This window comes from Rhinatrema bivittatum, chromosome 2 (assembly GCF_901001135.1).
Source record: "Rhinatrema bivittatum chromosome 2, aRhiBiv1.1, whole genome shotgun sequence".
Lineage (NCBI taxonomy): Eukaryota > Metazoa > Chordata > Amphibia > Gymnophiona > Rhinatrematidae > Rhinatrema > Rhinatrema bivittatum.
The window spans coordinates 279,124,697-279,147,187 of NC_042616.1; the positions used below are offsets into that span (position 1 = coordinate 279,124,697).

Here is a 22,491-nt window from a genome sequence, read left to right on the forward strand (position 1 = left end):
CGGCAGATCCTAATGGGGAAGTCCATTCCCTGTTGCTCACTCCCAGAAGGTGGAGATACCAAAGTCTATCTAATAATTGTTAATGGATTTGTCCTCCAGAAACTTTCCCAAATCTAGTTTAAACCCATCTACACTGTCAGTCTTGAGAACATCCTCCAGCAACAGAGTCCACAGTTTAATTGTGTGTTGACGGAAAAAAAAATACTTTGTTTTAAATCTGTTAACAGTTTATTTCATGGAATATCTCCTAGTCCTAGTGCTACCTGACATGGTTAATAGCCATTGCCTATTAACTTGTTCCACACCACTCGAGATTTTATAAACCTTTACTATATCTTCTCAGGAATTGCTCTCTGCAAAGGTCTTTGCTCTGACAACAAAACTAAACACTGTGGGCCCAATGAAATAAGGTATGAGTTAAAACTGTGCACAGAAACTCAGGGCATAGTTTCTTAATGTGCAGGTTAAAAAAGAAAATGATAAACTCCTGATGCAGTAAGCTAATGACATGCTAATTAGGATTTCCAAGACAGGTTGATTCAGCCCTGGTTTTATTCCAATGCAAGCAGAGATTTGTAGTTCTGATTTCACTATTGCAGTCCCTAAGAAAAGCAAGACTACAAGTCCCTGCATGCAGTGGGTTAAATTCAGGACTGGATCAGCCTGTCCTGAAAATCTGGAGCCAGCTGGCAACCCAATGCTAATGCATTGGGAACTGAAACAGTGTGCTGCTGGGGAAATGCAAGCACAAACCCAAGTTAAAATGTACGTTCAGCACAGGCTGAACGCACATTTTAACTCAGGGGAGAACAGGGGGCCCTCTCAGAAGTGATTTATGTGCATAAAACTAATGTTTTGTGCACATCAAATTAGAGCGTATGTGAATGCAAATGAAGGTAACATTATATACGAATTAGGCTTTAGCAGGCACATGCTACTGAGTGTGTGCTCACTGAAGCCTAATTTTTAACACCTGCCTAGAACCAGGTTTTCACCTTCTGGCCCACGTGCTATTGAAAGAGCTTAGCTAATAGGTTGCATGGGGATGGAGGAGATGTGGCTACTGCAACATGTAAAAGTATGAGATGATCATTAGTAGAGGCCAGAGGAGAGACAGAGAGCAACCGAGACAGTGATCCTTTGTCCTATTATCTTTCTTTGTTTTGGTCTGCAAATTGCTGATACAGATTGCAAAACTATTCTGGATGCTTTTTGTAAAATAAAAAGGGTTTTTTTAAAAGTATTTCTGCATTTATTTACACAGCGCCAATACATTTCCAAGCAAAACGTTTATAGATGACAACATTTTTTTTTCTCTAACATTGTTGTACACTTGTAAATGTGTAAAGGCACAAATGCAGTCACAAGTGGAAATAAAGGGACAACCCAGGTCCTTTGCCATAGCCATGACTGCACAAACGTTTCACTGCATGTGTTATTTCTTTTGCATGGTCTCGCATGATTCTCATAATCTGCAAGACAGGTATTGCAGTGGTGACAGGGCTGCAGCAGGTGAGAAGGGACTAGAAGGGCTGGTAATGAGGCAGTCTCCTACCAGCAAAGCTTGGATGTGTTTCAGCAAACATTCCACCTCTGATCTGAGGGCCTCTGACACAGACGCTCCTGTGTGGCACAGATGGAGTGGATGCTGTGGAGGGGTTAGAGCTGCTTTGGTGGGACAGGGTGCACAGTATTGTCAATCCCCTGGAATCTATTAGCTGGTGTATGTATTATTTGTTTATCAGTTTTATGTTCTGAAAAATCCACTTTCATATTTCAATGCAAATCACAGTAATACACTCAAACTTTAAAACCACATAAAATAAACAGCACACATACAATAAAACAATGATACAAATTAAAAACACGCCTCTATCACAATATTACCTGAAATAAAATCAGCTATACATCATCAAATACTTGTTTAAAAAGAATGGTTTTTTTTTTATCAACCTTTGAAATACTAAATAATAATTTTTAGCTGGTAATGCATTTGATAAAGGGAAGGCTGTGACTACAAAGGCCTCAAATTATGTGTCATGGTCTGGCAGGCTGGACTCAGGGAGCACCCCTGCAGAAGCAGTATAGGACCTCAGGGCTGGACTGGAGCTGATCTTCTGCCTAACCAACCTCCCTCCCTTGCAGGTTGAGCCCTTGGGTTCTGGGGGCTGGTAGGACTTTCCTCCTGGTGAACATCATAGCTGGAAGCTGGATACAGGTACTTGCTGGTGTTTGGAGACTTCAGCATGAACACCTGTTTGGCATCTCTGGCTTTTTTCTGCTCACCGCTTCTTGAAATTCTTTGGGTTTGAATATGTAACTTTTTCTCTATACCTTTGAAGCCTTCATGGATTGTGGCATTATGCCATTGCTGCCCCAGCACTACACGGTAGTCAGAGAGAGGATGTCCAGCACATAGTGTTGTCAGATGCTTTGCAAGCATCATTGGGATGGAACTGGCTCAATTGATCCAAGCCAATCAAGTCCCTTACCTTTTCAAAAGATCCAGAGATCTTCCAACCCCTCCTAGAAGGTTCTGTATCTGCTAGGCCCCCAGGCTAGCCCAAAGCTTCTTCACTTACTTGGCCTATAACCTCCTCCAGCCTCCATAGACAAGTTGGGTCCTGTAGGACAACCCTGCAAAGGAATATTACTAGACTCTTATTGTGTGTTACTAGTTTGTGTTCTTGTAATATTGGTAACTCACCAACTTGCCCTAATGTATTGTCAACCCTATAGCCATGATCTGTGGGTGGTCAACAATGAAACCTTTCAATGAGGAGTTGCTTCAGAGGTGTAAAGCGTGTGGGACAGGCAAATCCACCTCCTGTTTTCTTCTGATGGCCACAGATCTTGGTTGCCTTTTCTCAAAAGGCCTTGTCCTAATAGCAATGTTTCATTTGGACTATTGTCCTGAGGGCAACGCAGAGGTTGCTGACAACTTGCCTTTTGTTTCTGAATGTGCTGCTTTGCTGCTAGGAATTTCCTTTGGAACTTCTACCAAAAAGTGCACTGCAGTTCTTCAGGACCAGTTCCAGAATGTGGTCCTCCTGAGTGAAATGCCCCATTCATTGGCATGGACTTAACACTGCTGCTGTAGTTTGTGGTGCAGCCTGCTGCTCCTCCTCCTCTTCTATGTGCTTTCTCTCCTGGACAGACAAGGGAAGTGCATGCTTTCCTTCCTCCCCTTACTGTGCTGCCATACGTTCTTCCACCCGGTGTGCATTGGGTCTGACCTGGGTTACATGGGATATCTTTTGCACCCCTGTGGCATGACTCCTCTGGTTGTGCTCTTGCTCCAACACTCCTCCCTCCTTCTCCAGCTCTCCCTGTAGCCTCTAGCCTTCTCTTGACACTTCCATTCCTCTTCCTTTCCTCCCATCTAGACCACCCATAGGTTCGCCTCTCCAATTCCTTCCACAGTTGCTTGGCTCCTTCCAACCACCTTCGCTTAGTCTGCTTTTCAAAGCCCAGACTTACATAGAAGACAGAAGGACAGAAAGATGCACTCTCTCCCTCACTCAGACCTGAAACAGTGGACAAACAATACAAAGGTCTTACACAAAAAATGTTCCAGATACAAAACGAGTCATATCTTTTTTCTCTTTTCTTCGACCTCTCTGTTCTCCTTCCATTTCCTCTCCTGGGTCCAGTGGCTCTCCCGCAACTCCACTCACAAATGACAACCAGCCCTCTGTGCAGGTCTTCCTTGTATGCTCTTTTTAAGTAAGGAGGAGGAGCAGTGAGGAAAAACAAGCTGAGCATGCTCAGTTTAGCACATACGCACTAAAAGGTTTAGTCTCAAAAAGTTGCGTACAGAAAAATTAGCATATACACGTACATGCAGGTTTATAAATCTCAAACATATAAGAGTTTGCGAGTAAATTTACGCATGTACGGTAAATGAAGGGGCTATTCTGGAGTGGGGGGGGTCAACATTTAGGCGTGTGAGATGCTATTTTATAAGAAGTGTATGCATGTAGATTTGGCATATATTTACACCTGCTCTTTATCTGATGTACATGAGAGTATAATATGAAATAGCGACTGGGTGGGTAAGCTGGAGGAGTCTGGGCGAAGAGCAAGGAGGGTCTCGATGGACTGGGCAAACTGGCAGACGAACTGGTAAAACATGTTTCGAAAATCTGCTGACTTACATGTGCAAAAGCTGCATTATGGGGGGTAAATGCATGTCATTTACGCATGTAAAATCTCCCCGCAAATATTTTTAGAGTAAGAAGTAAAAATACACAACAGAGCAGTTGTGTGCCACTTAGCCAGATAAATTCAGACTTATCTGGTTTAAGTAGTGGCAAAGCTGCTGCTTAACCTGATACGTCTTAAAAGCGTTACTCATCCGGCTAAGTAAAATAGCTAAATAAGTCTTAGATTTATCTGGCTGAGAAAGATAGCCGGATAAGTGTGCTTTTAAGACTTATCTGGCTAAGTAGCAGCAAACCCACCACTTAGCATGTTAAGTCAGAACTTGTCCGGCTAACTTGAATATCTATTTGCACGTATCTTTTACATGTGTGAGAATGTTGCAGGGTAGATTTATACTTATTTTGATCTGCATGTGGCCATGTACATGCATATAAGGGCATGCCCACAGGTCTTTTAAAATAATCCTCCCTTTGTATAGCTTCTATATGCTATTTAGCACTCAGGTGGGTAAAGAACTGAGATGTATACGTTTTTGGGTTAATATGCCCACTAATTAATACAGCATACTTTCTATGTGGTAATATTTTTGTGTATTTATGCTACAATTTAGGGCACAGCCCATTAAGTGACATTTTAGCATGTGCATTACATTTTTAACAATGCACCTGCTAAAAAAAGATTTTGCACGACTTTTAGTGGCTAAGCCCCTTGATCAAATTGATCACGGTGCTTTTTAAATTATGAATTCTTCAAGTTTCACTATGTCTCGTGCCATAAATTTAAAATCACACGGTCCTTTTCCCCTCAAAGTCAAGCAGATTGTGTCATGAGCCTCAAAACATTTAAGGCAACAGACTAAAACAAAAAAGCCACTGCGATTCGAGAGAATTAAGAACCAAAATCAGAGGCAGAGGGATGAAAAGCCTCCTACATAACAATACTGGTACTATTTCCTTTTAGGACACCCAAAGATTACATTACACCATGGAGGAATGATATTAAATGCATAAGGAGGACATGTAATCTATTGCTTATCAAACAGGGACAAGAGCAGGGAATCTGCTGCCCTGCTTTGTTGTTTTGATAATACATTGCTCCGGGAAATAAAGGTAAGATGCAAACAGCTTAACTGTGTCCGGGGGCGGAAGGAAATAAGGTGGCTCACAATAGTTATGACTAACCCCTTACTTTGCATGTAATAATACATAAGAGCGCATCCTCCTCCACACACCACTCCCAGATACACAGCCATTTGCTGCAAGCCTTTTAGGGATGCTGGCATCTTGCTATTTTCTGAAAGAAAAAAAAAAAAACAATAAAGAAAAGATAGAGCAATGTGTTAAAATGTAACCATCACCTGTCAATACCAGAACATGATAATTATATATATATATATATATATATATATATATATATATATATATATATATATATATTCATTTATATACCATATATGTAACCACCACTGAAAAATGTTTTATAGGGAATGGATAAGGCAACCATCAAATAAATGAATAAACCACTAACCAAACAAACAAATGTCCATCACCAGAGGAGTGAAACTATAAATTGGCCTGCCTACATCAACAAAGCCTCTCTAGAAAGCTGGCGGCCTGTATGGCACAGGGTTCCCTGCTCTTAACAAACAGCCTAGGGATCTGTTAGTAAGAGGATCTGTTACAGCATAATGTGACTGTCTGAGGAAATACTGCAACAGGGATGATTTGGGGTGATAAGACTTCCGTTTGATTATAATCAATGTTGGTCATGAAGAAGGACCACTGCCCTCAGGCATGGCTTCAAAAACGGAACTTATGCAACTGGTTTCTGGCTGATCCCTTGTACCATGCACTCTCTGGACCATGTAAATTGCTGCTCCACTCGTTGCTCGAAATACCAAGGGGTGATTTCCAAACAGGCCTGTGTGATTCCAAACTACACGGATGCTTTGAAAGTGGGCAAGTTCTGCAAATTTCTGGAGAGAACCTGCACTTGTTGCTTCCTTTTGAAAACGTGCAACTGCAAAGGACGTGGGTTAGCAGCATCCTCGCGCTCTGAACCCATCGGTGGTGGGGCAAGAGGCATGCATTTAGTTGAAAAATCAAATATGCACATGCCAGCATCCTCTCCTTGTTTACCCACGTCCATGGGAAGGCCTATGTTAATTGCAACTACAAGGATGTGCACTATGCAAGCTGCTTACACTTCCAGTTTCTTCCAAGGGCAATTTTACCCAAGTGAAATGCCTTTGAAAACTGCCTTCTAAAAGAGCAAGAAAAAGCATTTCATGCATTTACACTAATTAAATACCTAGGGCCAACTAAAAGGCATGTCTGGTTTTTGCTCTATGGGAAAAAGTTGGGTACATCTGGCCCTTCGAGCTGTAGATACTGACAGTGAAATTACTCGCACTTTGGGGAGTTTATATAGTATGTAACAAGCCAAAGGGCCTTTCCTTTTGGGTGTGTATAATGTCATAGAGTCAAGCACACACTGCCTCCCTTCCCCAATGTTTATAATTATTTAATTATCCCTACTTTGCCTTCTGCTCCTCCTCGCATCCCTACAAGGTTTTTCTGGCAGTTCTCTCATCCATTGTGCTCCATCAACTCTTCCCCAGCCATCTCATCGGCCATTCATGTCGGAAACGCAGCGTGCTGCACTCACTCACACTCTACATGTGGCTGAACATTTACCATTCATAAGATGTGAGGTCATTCAAGTGAGAGAAAGAAAAACTGCTCCTAACAAGCGGCCAGTTATGTGAAAATTGCGGGGTCCACTGTGCTACGAAAACAACAATTAGGATGATTATTCAGGGCTAATAATAACAACTTGCATTGGCAAAGCACTCTTCATTCAAACCGGATGCCGATGTGCTTAATAATCACTGCATTTTGGAATGATATTGCTGTTGTAATTCTACCCGGTTATAGCAGAGTACAGTCTAGCCGAGGGAAATAAAGACATTTGTCCCAGACCACAAAGAATAAACCTTCTGAAGACCAGGCCATATTTCTCTAAGTTATCGGTAGCAAATAACAAGGTCATAGAACAAACAGGAGCTGCCAGGCGCTGCATATCTTTGCTTGCACGGCTCAGGAACTAGAGATTGGGAGCATTAGTCAGGGTGTGATGAAACTGGCAAAATTATTGCTCAGGAGGGTGGAGTACAACAAATAAAGTAGATGCTGAACTTGCTGCAAGATGGCAAGAAAATAGGATTAATTTTGTCTTCAGACATACTTCTGAACTAAATCTATTATGCAGGCATATTTGGCCTTCTCTGGGAGTGTTTCAAGCCTGGGAAAATGAGCAATTTGCTGACAAACAGGAAAAAAGTGCCAAAAAATCTTGCGGCAACAAACACACCATATAGGGAATGTGCAGCTGGAAAATATGGCACGGTACCATACCTTTCAGTCAGTTTTCCTGCCTGAGGGTAGCTGGTGATATGTCAGAAGAAATAGAACCTAAAAAGAACAAAAAAAATATTAGTTGCTACTAAAATATCTACATTTTCTATTTAACAAAATAACATTTAAATATTTTTATCCTCCCTCTATGGTCAATATTTGCCTGAGGGAAATGTATTTATTTATTTTATTGTCTTACAGTCTACAGTTTCTTAAAATATTCACTGCAGATTACAATTCTCATACATAACGCATTTAAAACATAACATACAATCAATTTATCAATGCATTTTACATTCAATAAACAAACTCACAATACTACATTAAGGGCCTGATTTTCAAAATCATTAATGCTTAAAACTGGGTTATATATGTGTAAATGCACTTTACCTATATAAGTGGGTTTTTGAAAATTGCTACAATATCTGCCATTGGATTGTCCATGGCATTTACCTGCATCAATATGGGTAAATGGCTTTTAAAAACTGCTATGAAAATGTGCTGCATTTATATGTGTAACTCCTTTGAAAATTCACCTTAAAATCTTTAATCATGAAATGGTTCACCAAATAAAACTGCCTTTACTTTCCTGCAAAATTTCAAATAATCCTGTTTACTACAAACCTCCATAATCAAAATGTCCCGTAAGTTTGGACCTATATCTGAAAAAACGTTTGCCTTGGTCACTTGTAAATGATATGTACTAATAGATGTAATAGAGAGCAATTGCTGAGATATGAACATAAGGCATGAGAAGAGGTATACCATGAGAATTTAACTGCCTAACAATGAGACTCTGAAGGAATCACTTCATGAAACCAAGCTAATAGCTTGAATCAATGGAGATGTCTTATATGGCTTAACACATCTTACACCGCATCTCAAAAAGGATATAGCTGCACTGGAGAAAGTGCAGGGAAGGGCAACCAAAATGATAAGGAGATTGGAACAGCTGCCCTGTGAGGAAAGGCTAAAGAAGTTAGGGTTGCTCAGTTTGGAGAGGAGAAGACCGAGGAGGGATGTGATAGAAGTCTACAAAACCATGAAAGGACTTGAACAAGTTAATGTAAATCGGTTATTTACTCTCTCAGATAATAGAAGGACTAGGGGGCACACCATGAAGTTAGCAAGTAGCTCATTTAAAACAAATTGAAGAAAAATCTTTTCCATCCACCGCATAGTTAAGCTCTAGAATTCATTGCCAGAGAATGTGGTTACAGCAGTTAGTGAAACTGGGTTTAAAAAAGGTTTGGATAAGTTCCTAGAGGATAAATCCATAAACTGCTATGACGGTAATTAATAAGCAATAGTAGCTTGGGATCTATTTAATGTTTGGGTACTTGCCAGGTACTTGTGACTTGGATTGGCCACTGTTGGAAACAGGATACTGGGCTTGGTGGACCCTTGGTCTGACCAGTATGGCATATCTTACTGCAAACCAAACACTACACACACAGCTGTGTTTTGGCTGAACTGTAATACTGGATTTCAATATTTTGATAACCCTGCATATAATGAGTTACAATAATCTAAATTCTTGAATAGGAAGAATATTCCTTAGACTTAGAGGCAGAACCAAGAATAATTTTTAAAATGCGGCCTTTGCACCCTTTTAAACTTGGGCCTTAAAAAGGAACTTGAATTAAAAAATAACTCCCAAATTGCAAGTTTCATTACAAGGACATAACAGAGAATTACCAATATTAAGAGTTAATGGAACCTCAGGAAGAGCCCTACTACCTTCCATATTGATAAGGGTGTCCCTCAAGGCTCAGCACTGTCAGCAACACTATTCAATATCTATATGCTCCCTCTATGTAAATTACTAGCGGACTTAGGTATCACCTTCTTTTTATACACTGATGACATACAGTTCTACATCCCACTCACCAAATCATATGAAAATACAGCATCGTCACTCCAAACATATACAAAAGCAATACAGCAAGTACTATCTCATCTTAAACTAACAGTAAACACAAAAACACCTGAAATTATCTGGTTAGGAAGAAATTCTTATATAGATAAACCAAACCTGGGTAATTTTCACAATGAAAAAGCACATAAATAAATTAATCAAAACAGGCTACGCCAAGCTGTGCATGCTACATCGGCTGAAGCCATTACTAACCATTGAAGACTTCTGTACTGTTCTACAAACTCTAATTTTCTCAAACACAGACTATTGTAATTCCTTATTACTAGGCTTCCTACAAATCAATTAAACCAGTACAGCTATTACAAAATGCTGCAGCAAGTCTTCAATTAGGTACAAGGAAATCTGATCACATTACACCCTCACTAGTATCACTGCACTGGCTTCCAGTACAATCCCTAATCTATTATAAAGAGCTAATATTAATATTTAATACTAGCTGTACCTGGCCACGCGTTGCTGTGGCTCAGTCTGGTTAAATGGAAAAGAAAGAAAAGAGAAAGCGCACGTTTCTATTTCCGAGAGACCTGTGGCTTTAAGAAATCCGATTGGGGGCTTGAGAGGGAGGAGGGAGCAGGGCTCTGGCTTTCACTGTGGTTACGGAGCTTTGCTGGGAGTGGGGGTGGAGCGATGCCCATGTAAACTCTTCCCGTGGTGGCTGAGACCCACAGGTGGGTTGCCAGCACTGCCTTCCCCCCCCCCCCCCCGGCAGTTGCAGGATATTTACTTGGCTTCTCCTTATCTGTGGGACTCAGGGGGCGGGGGAGGAGGGCAAGCTGTTCTCTGTTCAGCTCTTTGCGCTTTGGCTGCTGCAGGCTGCAGCTGCTTGTGTTCTCTTCACAGCCGCTTTCTACTGCATTTGCTCTGCTCTGGCAGTCCCAACTCCCTCCCCCCCTTCCCCGGCAGTGGACAGACTGGCTTGGCAACTCTTCCACCCTTTTCTCCTCCTGTGTGTAACTGTCCGGCAGTCCCTACTCCCTCCCCCCTTCCCCAGTGGCAGAGGAACGGGCTGAGCCATTTCTCGGAGCGGTGACTCGTCTGCCCTTTACTCCTCCCCTCTGTGACACCCAGCACATAGCGCAGAGCTCTATGGTCCGCACATGCGCGGTAGAGCTGCTCTCTACCACGCATTTGCGGGCCGTCGGTGAGAGCCCATTTATATTGTAGATAGCGTGTGTTGCTTTTACGTCCAACAGATGGCGCTGTTTTTCCAAAAAAGCATGTTTTTACCTGTCACAGGTGTGACATCTATATAATATAGGTATATAAAAATACGCGCGTATTCGAATGCAACGTTGTGTCAAAATTTCACAGCAATCGGTGAAGAACTTTCGGATATTTAAGATTTTGAACAAGCGAACAACAACATTTTTATTTATATAGATTTGCCCTATGGAGGCCTCTGGCCCCGCCCCAGGCCGCTCACACCCCGCCCCTTTTTTCAAGCCCCGGGACATACGCGCATCCTGGGGCTTGTGTGCATCACCGGGCCTATGCAAAATAGGCTCGGCGTGCGTAGGGCTTTTAAAATCTGCCCCTCAGCCTATTTTATATCATGTGTGCACATACGTGCATATGTTATGAAATGGTTGCGTCCTTTGGCGCGAGCCAGCACATGTGCGTAACCTAAAGCGGTGACACCCCTCTGCGATAGTGGGAACCCCTCCTGCAATGAATCAGGGGTTAAACTGTAAGCCTCTGGGACAGGGAAATACATTCAGGTATAATATGTAACTCATCTTAAGCTACCACTGAACAGGCATGAGCTAAATCCAAAGCAAACACTGCTTGATAGAGGAAATATACATTGCAGAATGCGTTGGCATGAGAGTTTAAACCTAGAACAAGATATGCAAGTGTTTGCAGAATCAATTCATAGTTACCTTCATTTTTAGCAAGTTACTTATGCTATCTGTAGCAATTATAAACAATCCTTGATTGTAGTGCTCCTAGTTATATATTCTAGATACTGATAATATGAGGGTTTGTTTTTTTAAAGTGGAATCCATTCAAGAAACCCTATGGAAATGGTAACTATCTCTAATAACCTATTGTCTGGGAATCTCAGATTTATAAAGTAATACTTGCTTCAATAAATGTATTAGAACATCTCAGTAGATTTATATTAATCCCTGTTCTCTTGATTTATAATATGAATGTTACTTTCGTAAACCGTTGCGATTTGTATTCACAACGATGATATAAAAAATGTCTAAATAAATAAATGTGCACCCACGCGGCTGTTTAAAAGTTATAATCTAAGAATAAAGAATTGAATATCATCTGCATACATTCTATAAATTAAACTTATTGAGATCATGATGTTCCCTATAGGTTGAACAAAGATATTAAAAAGCGTAGCAGATAGCACCAAATCTTGAGGTATCTCTACGGTATTCAAAAACCAAAAAGAAATATTACCATAATCGACAAAACGCTGTTTTCTATTCTGTAACTAAGATTCAAACCATTGTAAAAACCATCCCTTCAGAATCAATATTTCTTAACCTATCAATCAGTTTTTAATGACAAATAGAGGTAGATTTTAAAAGGTGTGCAAACGTCCATGCGGGCGCGGATTTTATAATGCGTTATGCTATTGCACAGTGCGATATGAAACCTAATTTTACTAATTTCTGCCCATTACTCCTCCCCAATCCCCCACGCCAAAAATTTGCATTTGCACTGTGCGGTACAGTATTTTTCATGTGCAATAATGCGTTAGCACATGCGAAAACGCCATAACGTGCTTTCATGCATGACCCCCATAGCTTGCTACTGTTATAAGTAAAACTAATAAAGATGATTAAAATAAAAAAATATATATATATATGTCCAATCATACATCCATACAATACCATACATATCGCATTCACACATTAAAATTTATATTGGACAAACAAAGAGATCGATTGGTATTCATATAAAAGATCATTTCTCATGTATATGTACCAAAAAAGTCCAAGATTCATTACTAGAATATTAGATTGAGGCAGTTTTTTGTGGTTAATCGAGTTGTACATTTTCATGAAGGTGATATATCACGTATTCTTATTCAGAGGGAATAACAAATAATTTTTGAGTGGGATACTATGATACCAAAAGGATTAAACAGAGAAATAGAATGGATAGCATTTCTATGAATATATTATGGTATACATTATGGTGATTGGCTCAAGCAGACATTGTAAATGAGAGCGGTGATTGGTTCGACAAAGATTTAAAAGTATAAGCGGAGTGCGCAGTCGCAGCATTCTTATGGCAGGAATGTCATAGGAGCAGTAAATACTGATGAGTAGATTTATTTGTTTGGATAGTTTCTTGAAGAGTTTTGCAAATTATACTGAAAGAGACTTACAATACTTATATTTGTATTTTGATTTGTAGAACATATGTGTAAAATAACACAGACAAATGTGTAATAAAAATGAAGCCGGTAAAAGGAAAATAGCAAGATGCGGTTTATTGCAGTAGTAAGGAAGACCAACAGCATTAGAGTAACTGTGTTTACTTGCAGATCGATACTCTAAGGCCGCGGTAGAAACAGTGCGGCAGTGTCAGGCGCACCCTCGTTCCCCGCACGCACAGTTCTCTTCACCTACCGCTCGATACTCTCTTCAAATTGCATGCAAATGCATGCCGCGGCTGCGAAGCCTTAGGCAAGCGTTAGGCCCGCGCAACCCATTTTACTGTATAGAGCGCCTATACAGTATCCTGGGTTCGCGGGCCTAACGCTTCACGGCCGCGCTGGTATCTGTCATTTCAAATGTCATTTCAAATGACATTTGAAATGACAGGTACCAGGAAGTGGACAGTTATATTCCCCGATGCTCGGCAAACTTTCCCCCAGCCCCCGCTCACCTGCCCTGGCCCCATCCGGTCTCCGGTGCAGCCCCAGTCCTGTCTCCTCCTCCCGAAGCAAAAAAAAAAAACAAACCCAAAAAATAGCAAGGCTCGGGCCTGCTACGATAGTCCCTTCTCCCTTCTCCTCTCCTCCCGATTTCAGCGCTCAAGGCGGCCGGGTGGGCTTGCATTCATCCAGGCAGAGGGAGCTGGCGGCGAAAGTGGTCTCCGGCTCCCTCTGCCTGGATGAATGCACGGCCCCCGCCGGCAGTGAATGAATGCCCGTGCGATTTCGGCGCTCAAGGCCCCGTCCGGTCTTCGGTGCAGCCCCAGTCCTGTCCCCTCCTCCCGAAGCAAAAAAAAAAAAGTTATTGCATATAGGGAAAAATAACCTATGCAGTAGTTACACGATGTTAGGTTCCATATTAGGAGCAACCACCCAGGAAAAAGATCTACGCATCATAGTGGATAATATATTTAAATTGTCAGCTCAGTGTGCTGCAGCAGTCAAATAAGCAAACAGAATGTTAGGAATTATTAGGAAGGGCATGGATATGTCATAATGTCTCTGTATCGCTCCATGGTGAGACCACACCTTGAATATTGTGTACAATTCTGGTCACCATATCTCAAAAAAGATGTAGTTGCGATAGAGAAGGTACAGAGAAAGGTGACCAAAATGATAAAGGGGATGGAATAGCTCTCCTATGAAGAAAGGCTAAAGAGGTTAAGGTTGTTTAGCTTGGAGAAGAGACAGCTGAGGGGGGGATATAAAAGAGGATTTTGATAAACAATTGGATTCATTTCAGCCACAATTAGAGACATTTTAATTAGATATTAAACATCTAAAAAGTAAACAATTTCAGAGAGATCAGTTGGACTATAAGAAAGGATATGTATTCTCGTGGATGAATGCAAATAAAAAATTAAAAAAGGGAAGACTTTCTTTTCATCCTCAAGTGAGTCATCTGAAGAAGAAATAGAGGGGAACAGCATTAAAAATAAAAAAAATCTGTATCCTTTGCACAACCAATCACATCAGCTAATAGTTAATTAGGTGAAACTACACCTTTTTTAAGGTCCCAGACAAGAGGTCCACACAGATCAGGTCAACCGTATCAGTTAAATATGCTTCACATTAGAGACTATCAGTATGTCAATTAGTTGTGCCTCAAACAAATTCAGTATTTAATTTATCATCCTGTGTATTGTCAACTGAAGAATCTAATGTATTAAACAAAGGATTGTTATTCATCCCTAGTAGACATTATGAATCATTCTTGACTCATTTCCTTGTTTATATTTTTTCGTAGATTAAAAATTGCCAAATTTTGTGCAAAGGGGATCCTTTTCTTTCAGTTTTTGAACAATTAGTGATGAAAAATATTAAAGATATGGAATTGCAACATTTCCCTTTGAAATATAATATAACAAAGGCAGAACAGATAGCCATTAAAGAATTAAGTTGGGATGATACCATTATTATGGCAGCAATGTCATAGCAGCAGTAAATACTGATGAGTAGATTTGTTTGGATATTTTAGTGAGAAATTTACAATAGTTTAGATTTGTATTTTGATTTTTAAAACATATGTGTAAAGTGACACAGACAAATGAGTAATAGCATTAAACCAGGAAAAGGAAAACAGCGATATGCAGTTTATCACAGTATCAAGGAAGACCGACAGCATTAGAGTAACTGTGTTTACTTGGTAGTAATGGGTAAATAATATTGGTAAAGATAGACGATAGTTATTGTTATGATAGGTTGTGAATAATATATGTATGTTGCAGTTTTGTTACAGTTGCTATTAACTCAAGCCTAATTGATTGAAATTCTGCATTTTTGTGGTATATGTGGTGAAAATTTATGAAGAGGAACCATTAAATTTTGGTCAAGATTTTAAATATTTACTGAATTTTTTAGTATATTGAGAGAAGAACATGTTCTGCAGTGTTTATCTAACAACAGAAGATTTCCCCTGAGGAAGCCATATTTTGGTGAAACATATGGGATCCTAATGTCAGGATTTGGAAAATTTTTTGTGGGGAATTCATTGAAAACATTTTTGTGTATAACTATTGTAAAAATGTATAAGTTGTATGTATCTATTGAAAAATTAATAGTTTTTATAATATATGTGATGTGTGAATATATTACGTATGGTATTGTATAGTTGAATGATTGTAAATACAATGAGGTAAATTGTTGCGTTTCGATGGAGTGGAGCGCTAGGGGGCTCTCCAGCGCAGGATGTAAACTGTGTGCCCTTGCGGCAAGATGGTCCAAGTCTGGATACCGGGAAACCAGGGACCTCCACTGGACCTGCATGCCTCAGGGAGGCCACCAACGCAATGGTGGTCTCTGAACGGTCCTCCGACCGTTCCCAGCCCTTTCGGACCTGCTTCAGGCCAGGCATGAGGCAGAGATGACGGAGGACTTGGAACGAATGCTGATGATGACAGGATTCAGACATTGAAGGATAAGACGAGGACTCAGACGTTGAAGGACGAGACAAGGACTCAGACGTTGACAAAGGTCAAACATGGATGAAGACATGAACTCTGGCAAGGCAAGACATGAACTCTGGCAAGGCAAGGCGACTAAAATCATCAATAAAACTCAGGATGGCAAAGACTCTGGATATAGCACTAACAACCAAGGCCGGGGAGTAGGCTACAGTGGCCATAAAGACCCGCAGGCTATCCACTGGAGCACTGCCCGCCGGGGGCTAGGCATAGCCGGAGTCCAGAGCATCGAAGAACTATACAAACACATATGAAGATCCTTGGCTCCGATGATGGAGAAGACCTACCAGCGCCCTTCACACCCCAGCCGGGGTGGTCATGGACCACTGGGCCGCAGTGCACCCTACCAATCCAGCCGGGCTGGTCGCGGACCATGCTGGGAGGGAACCGATGAAGCCTTGGACGGATATCAGACAAAGAATAGGCCAAAGAACATCAGGTGTGGAAGACATCAAGGCTAGGACGAACATCAGGATGGAAAGACATCAGGGCTGGAATAGATGACAAGATAAGGAATGTCCAAGGAAGAGACCGGAAACAAGATGACGAAGGATCCAATGAAGAACACAGGAATGCCCAGAGGAGCGGAGAATGCAGGAAGTCCAAGAAGACCAGCTCCTTGGAGAACAGTTCCAGGGAGGAACTTGCTCCTTGCGAAGGCAAAGCTGGAATGAAGACTGAAGCCTTTTATACTGGAGAAGAGGCGGATCCAATGATGACATCAGTGAAGCACCACTCCCTCGCTGTAGCTTTAAATGCTGAAGAGAAAGCCGGCCTCGCCCCCTAGGAGGAAGCAGGAGAGATGCAGGACCCTGGACAGCGGCCTTGCTGCAATGCAGAGAGCAGGAGCTGAAGCAAAAGCTGGAATTAGGCCTCAGGACAGGCCCCAAAGACACAGGCGGCCTCCTCCTGCTGAAGAAGAACCAGAGGCGGCCTCAGGATGCAGGAAAGACCAGGGATGCAGGCCTTCCACCCATGGAGGTCCCAGGTAAGGTTGGTGGCTTCTAGGCCACATAGGAACATTGCTGGCGGCCTCCTGGCCGCAGGAAGAGGGAGGCGCGGCTCCAGCTGCATATGATGATCTTCGGTGGCCTCTGGGCCGCTCAAGGCACAGTAGTGCGGAGCCATGCTGCAAGGGAGATTCCTGGTGCGGCTCCTGCCGCACCGGCACAATGTCAGCTCCTACTGCTGCAGGGAGCCTCGGCATGGCTCCCTGCCGCTGGGGGCTTACGGTATCACAGCTGGGCTGCAGGGGCTGCACCAGCATGGCGCCGCGCTGGCAAGATGTCGGCAGCCTCCGGGCTGCTGGAGCAGGAAAAAGAAGGTGGAGAGTCTGCCAGAAGGGCAGAATCGCAACATAAATTTTAAGACCCACACACATGCACACAGCACGCGCACATGGATGCACTGATTTTATAACATGCGCTCGTAAACGCACGCATTTTATAAAATTGGGTACCCACGTGCACATGATTTTACATTGACACACACATGTGCATGCAAATCCCGTCTCGATCAAGTAAAGGGGGTGGAATTTTAGTAGGTACATGCAGTGATGTGATAGGCCTAATTCTAGTTCCCTCCCAGTTCGCCCATGTAAAGTAGCGAATTTCCTAAACTTCCTACCTAACCTGCCTCTCTTTTACCCTACCAACCTCGACCCCTAAAACCCCACTGACTACCCTAGATTTTTTTGTTTTAAAACCTACCCGCAGTCCGTAGCAGCAGCAGGTTACTTGGTTGTCCGATCATGGTGCATGGTTTTGCGGTGATGGCGCTAACCCGGCCCGCCTATGCCCGTCCCTTTTTTACAAATCCTTCTCAATGCATACCGGGAGATATGCACGTGGCTGCAGACCTCTGAAAAGCCATGTGCGTATCTCCAGGATTTGCCATGCGTAGGGCTTTTAAAATTAGCCCTTATGCGAGTATATGCGCTCATGTTATAAAATCGGCTATCCGGGCATACATGTGCCCATGATTTTATATTGATGTATGCCAATGCCATCTCAAGTGCGTACATGGGGGGAATTTTAGTGGGTACGTGCGGTGATGCAAAAGGCCTTTTTTCCAGTTTGCTTCCAGTTCGCCCGAGTAAAGGAAAGGACTTCCTAAACTCTCTAGCTAACTTGCATCCCTTTTACCCTATTAGTCCCGAGCCTGAAACTCCGCTGATTAGCCTAGTTTTTTATGTTACACGACTTAAAGTTGTCCATAGCGGAAGTAAAGTTCCGCGGTAGGGGATCCCAACACATGCTTGTGCATGTAAGTACTTACGCATTCATTTCATGGTGCACCCATGTCCCGCCCAGACCATGTCCACACCCCACCCCTTTTTCAGAAAACTTTTTTTTATGCGTATACTGAGAGGGTTCAAGTCATATGTAGATCTCCTGGTTTTGCCGCATACAAGCCTTTAAAAATCAACCAGAACTGTAACCATGGGTTTATTTATGCATTTGATGTCTTGTGAGATTGATGTACATGGGTTTGAAATTGGGTATTTAGAGATAATAAATGATTATAAAACATAGAAGTGACGGCAGAAAAGGGACCAAATGATCCACCCACTCTTCCCAGCAAGCCGATGTCAGCATCCGCTGCACTGTGCAGGTTACCCTCATTCTTATCAGTTTCCCAGACCGTAAAAGTCAGGGCCCTCGGATGCTGTCCTAATCCATTTTTCCCTAACCCCTGCCATAGAAGCAGAGAGCAATGATGGAGCCGCATGAAAAGTATCAGGTTTAGTGATTAAAGGGTAGTAAAAGCCGCATCAGCAAGTTACCCCCATGTTTATTTGTTCCCCAAACCATTTACGTTGGGGCCCTTGTTGGTTGCTATCCAAATCCATTTCCCCTTTTACCACTGCCGTTGAAGCAGAGAGCAATGATGGAGTTACATTAAGCCTTGGTACTGTATTTTTTAAGGGTAGCAACTGCCACACCAGCAAGTAACCCCCAGTTACCCCCATGCACTCTTTTCTTTAAATGTATCCTCTAGCCTTTAGGGATCCACAATGTTTATCCCATGCCCCTTTGAATTCCTTCACTGCTTCCATCTTCACCACCTCCTCCGGTAGGGCTTGCCAGGCATTCAACACCCTTTCCGAGATGAAATATTTCCTGACATTGGTTCTGAGTCGTCCTCCCTGGAGTTTCCTTTCATGACCTCTAGTTCTACAAAGTTTGCCTAGTACCAACGTTTTTTTGTCTCCCTCCTTATTCCTTCAAGCCAGGGTCAGACTCCCAGTTCTTGGAGCACAGAATGCAGCTCTGCAGACAGCTGAGCCCCAGCCACCAACCTTGACTAGTATCTATTTCCGTAAGCTGGATTCAAACATCTCACTACCCAAGAGACAGACAGACACAGACACAGACACACACACACTTTTTTTCTTTTTGCCAGAGGGAGAGGTAATTTGCCTTTAGCAATCCCTGAGTGGGAATTGAACCCTGGCTCAGGACCCATTGCGCAACCATTTGGCTACTACTCCACAATATAAAACAAATTCCCTTTTGTGATTTTTGGATATAAATTGGTAGGGAATTAGTATATACATTCAGTGATAATTTTATATATGTTGACAAACCATTTTATAAAGATCCTTACAATATCAGGCTTCAATTTTCGCCACTTTCTCTCTGCTTTTTTCAATTGTCTCCTAAGGACACTTAAATTCATATTAAACCAAGGAGCCACATGTCTGCATGGCTTTCTCCGAATAGTTTTTTTATGGTGCTACTTTTTCATAAAGATTTTTAAGAGACTGATTCCACCATTCAACTGTTTGCTCAGAAGAATCAAACATGACCTTTTGATTCAGTTCCTCTCAACACTTTTTAAAGGTTACTATCTCAAAACTCTCTTATATTCTAGTACAAAATTTAAAATTTATTCCAGCTACTTCATGCTTTAATTCAAATATCAAAAACTGTAATCAGAACATGGAACAAACTTACTGGTCAATTTTAAAATCCCTACATGCACTAAAGCTGGGCGATATACATATGACTTGGCCTGGCGCTGTACAGATTTTAAAACCCGTACGGGTACACATGTATCTCCCGGAACATGCATAAAGTTTTTTTCTCACCAAAAGGGGCATGGTCTGGGCGGGGCATGGGCTGGCTATAATTGCACCATGAAGTCTGCGCATAAGTGTTTATGTGCACAAGCATGCACCGTGGACCCCTACCATGTAACTTTACTTCTGCTATGGACGGCGTGTAAGTCGTGTAACAAAAAAAAACTAGTCTAGTTTTAAGGCTCGGGGCTAATAGGGTAAAAGGGAGGCAAGTTAGCTAGGGGGTTTAGGAAGTCCTCTCCTTTACTGGAGCGAACTGGAAATGAACTGGGGGAAACAGGTAATTGCGTCGGCTCACATAGCTACTAAAATTCCACCCACTTACACGCTTGAGTCGCCATATGCACGCAGATGCACACGTCAATATAAAATTGTGCGCACATGTAAGTGCGTACAGCCGATTTTATAACATGCATGCTCTTATAAAATTGCTGCATCCACGTGCGCGCATCAACACATGAATGCACAGGTGCGCCTGCACGCAGGTCTTAAAATTTTACTTCATATTTCTTATTTCTGAGAAATAATTACCTACAACAGTCTGGCCCTCTACTAAAATTAAATCTGAAATATGACCAGAATATTGAGTAGCACTATTAACTAACTGATATAATCCCAAAATGTCCATCAAAACTATACATTTTCTAATATTAGCAGATTTAATATCATCAAAATACATATTAAAATCACGCAATACAATTAACATTTGATACTGTAGTTGTACCGAAGCAATAACTGTAGATATAGCAGCAACATCTGAAACCGTGTGACCTGGGGGCATATAAATCAATCAAAAAGTGCAAGAATAAATCTGGATTAACATTCCTTCGAAATAATCCATATAATTAAAAGGTACTTTTAAAACATGAATATCCTTCTTAAAAATAAGCCTAGGGTAATGTTTTAGGAATAATACTGACTAGTTCAGCTAACTGGGTCAATCGGTCTTCAGTCTGGCACTCAGAAACTGGCCCATTGGTAAGCAAACAATTTTTCCAAATCGCTTCCAAAATACGCCTTGTTTGGATGACTGAATTAGTCTCTAAATGCATGCAAATCAGTATATAATAAAGGAAACTGTACCCACTTCACTGTGAGCCATGGAATACAATACTGCTTCCTTTCCCTATTCATGATCCTCATTACTCCTTTTTCAATATGCAAAGTCACTTGCCTGGCATCGGTAGCATCTGAAATAGAACAGGAAAACCGCACTGAGAATGCATGGGCCATGATGTCAGTGTTGTGCTGGGAGAGGACCCTTGGCCTGGTGCAGGATTGGTACGGCCCTCCGGTCGGACCCAGAGAGCGCCTGCCACCAGGAGGCGGAGCACAGGAGGAGACAGAGGCTACCTGGAGCTTCACCAACAGCAACCCGGGGTTCCCTCAGGTTGAGCCCTTGCTTTCCCGGGCCGCCTGGTCTTAAGTGGGCCTCGCAGGGTCTCCTTGAGAGGAAGCGCAGGGGAGTGCTCATCATGAACAAGGGTGCGTGGTCGATATTCAGGCTAGGAAGTCCAAAGGTCGCAGGAGACCAGAAGAGAGTGTCCAAGTGGATAGCGAGGATCAAGGCCAGAGTATCAGTCCAGAATGGTCAGCCGAAGCAGGGGTCAGTACTTTTAGTCAATCCAGGAGTAGTCAAGTCAGGCAGAGGTCAGGTTCCGGCAGCGGTCAAACGAAGTCAGTGTACAGGCAGAGGTCAGGTTCCAGGCAGCAATCAGACGTGGTCAGTGAACAGGCAGAGGTCAGGATCCGGGCAGCAGTCAGGCGAGGTCAGGAGCAAGCAAAGGTCAGTACCGTGAGATCAGTCCGAAGGGTACTACCAGGAATGGAAAAATGAAGGAGCAGGAGACGCAGGAACAGGGACTAGACAACACCGGACTGTACGACCCGATTGCCAAGGCAGGGATCATGGGTCTGAGCCCTGCCTTATATACGGTGGTTCTGTGATGTCATCAGTGTGCGCCTCCTGGGGTTTTCCCGCACTTGGCCCTTTAAAGGGCTGCAGGTTGGCCAGGCGCACGCCTAGGGGCGGGGCCAAAGACGCCGAGGACGCGGAACCCCGACGGGAGCTCCGCTGAGAGGCCTACATCGGAGACAGAGAGCGGGGGAGCCGGGGACGCTGCAAACTGGCTGTGGCTGCGGGGGAGGAGAGCCCGGCGCTCGTGGACGGGAGAGCAAGTTGAGCAGGGCCGGCCGTGGAGCGGATGCGGCTGGGATGCGCAACAGTCAGCATGATCTCAGAGCAAGAAGCTGAAAACCCTTGCCACACTTTAATTCCCAGGCAGCAGACTCTCTGAAACATTCACTCTGACTCCATAGAATTCAATGGGGAAAACATCAGCATTTCAACACATTTTAAAAAAACCCTTATTACAGTGAGAAAAGAAACTGACAATGCTCTGGCAAGCTGCAGGGTGTGAAAAACTGCTGGCAGGCATGACTCCATGTATAGAAAAATTATATGGTAAAAAACAGCCACAATTAACACCAGAAAACCCGCAGTGAAAACACAAACCAAA

At 42.7% G+C, this 22,491-nt stretch overlaps 1 protein-coding gene across 5 annotated transcripts in view; it reads right to left on the reverse strand.

Moving 5' to 3' along the window:
• Positions 1-22,491, reverse strand: part of LOC115084556 (cytochrome c oxidase assembly factor 1 homolog) — a 157,300-nt gene that overhangs the window by 13,735 nt on the left and 121,074 nt on the right. For all 5 annotated transcript variants that reach the window (XM_029589560.1, XM_029589558.1, XM_029589557.1 and 2 more), the window contains 2 exons: positions 7,581-7,637; positions 5,353-5,457 (listed from right to left, as the gene is read on the reverse strand). In XM_029589560.1, coding sequence (XP_029445420.1) covers positions 5,353-5,446 — 94 coding nt within the window. In that variant the 5' untranslated portion in view covers positions 5,447-5,457; positions 7,581-7,637. The remainder of the gene's footprint in view (positions 1-5,352; positions 5,458-7,580; positions 7,638-22,491) is intronic.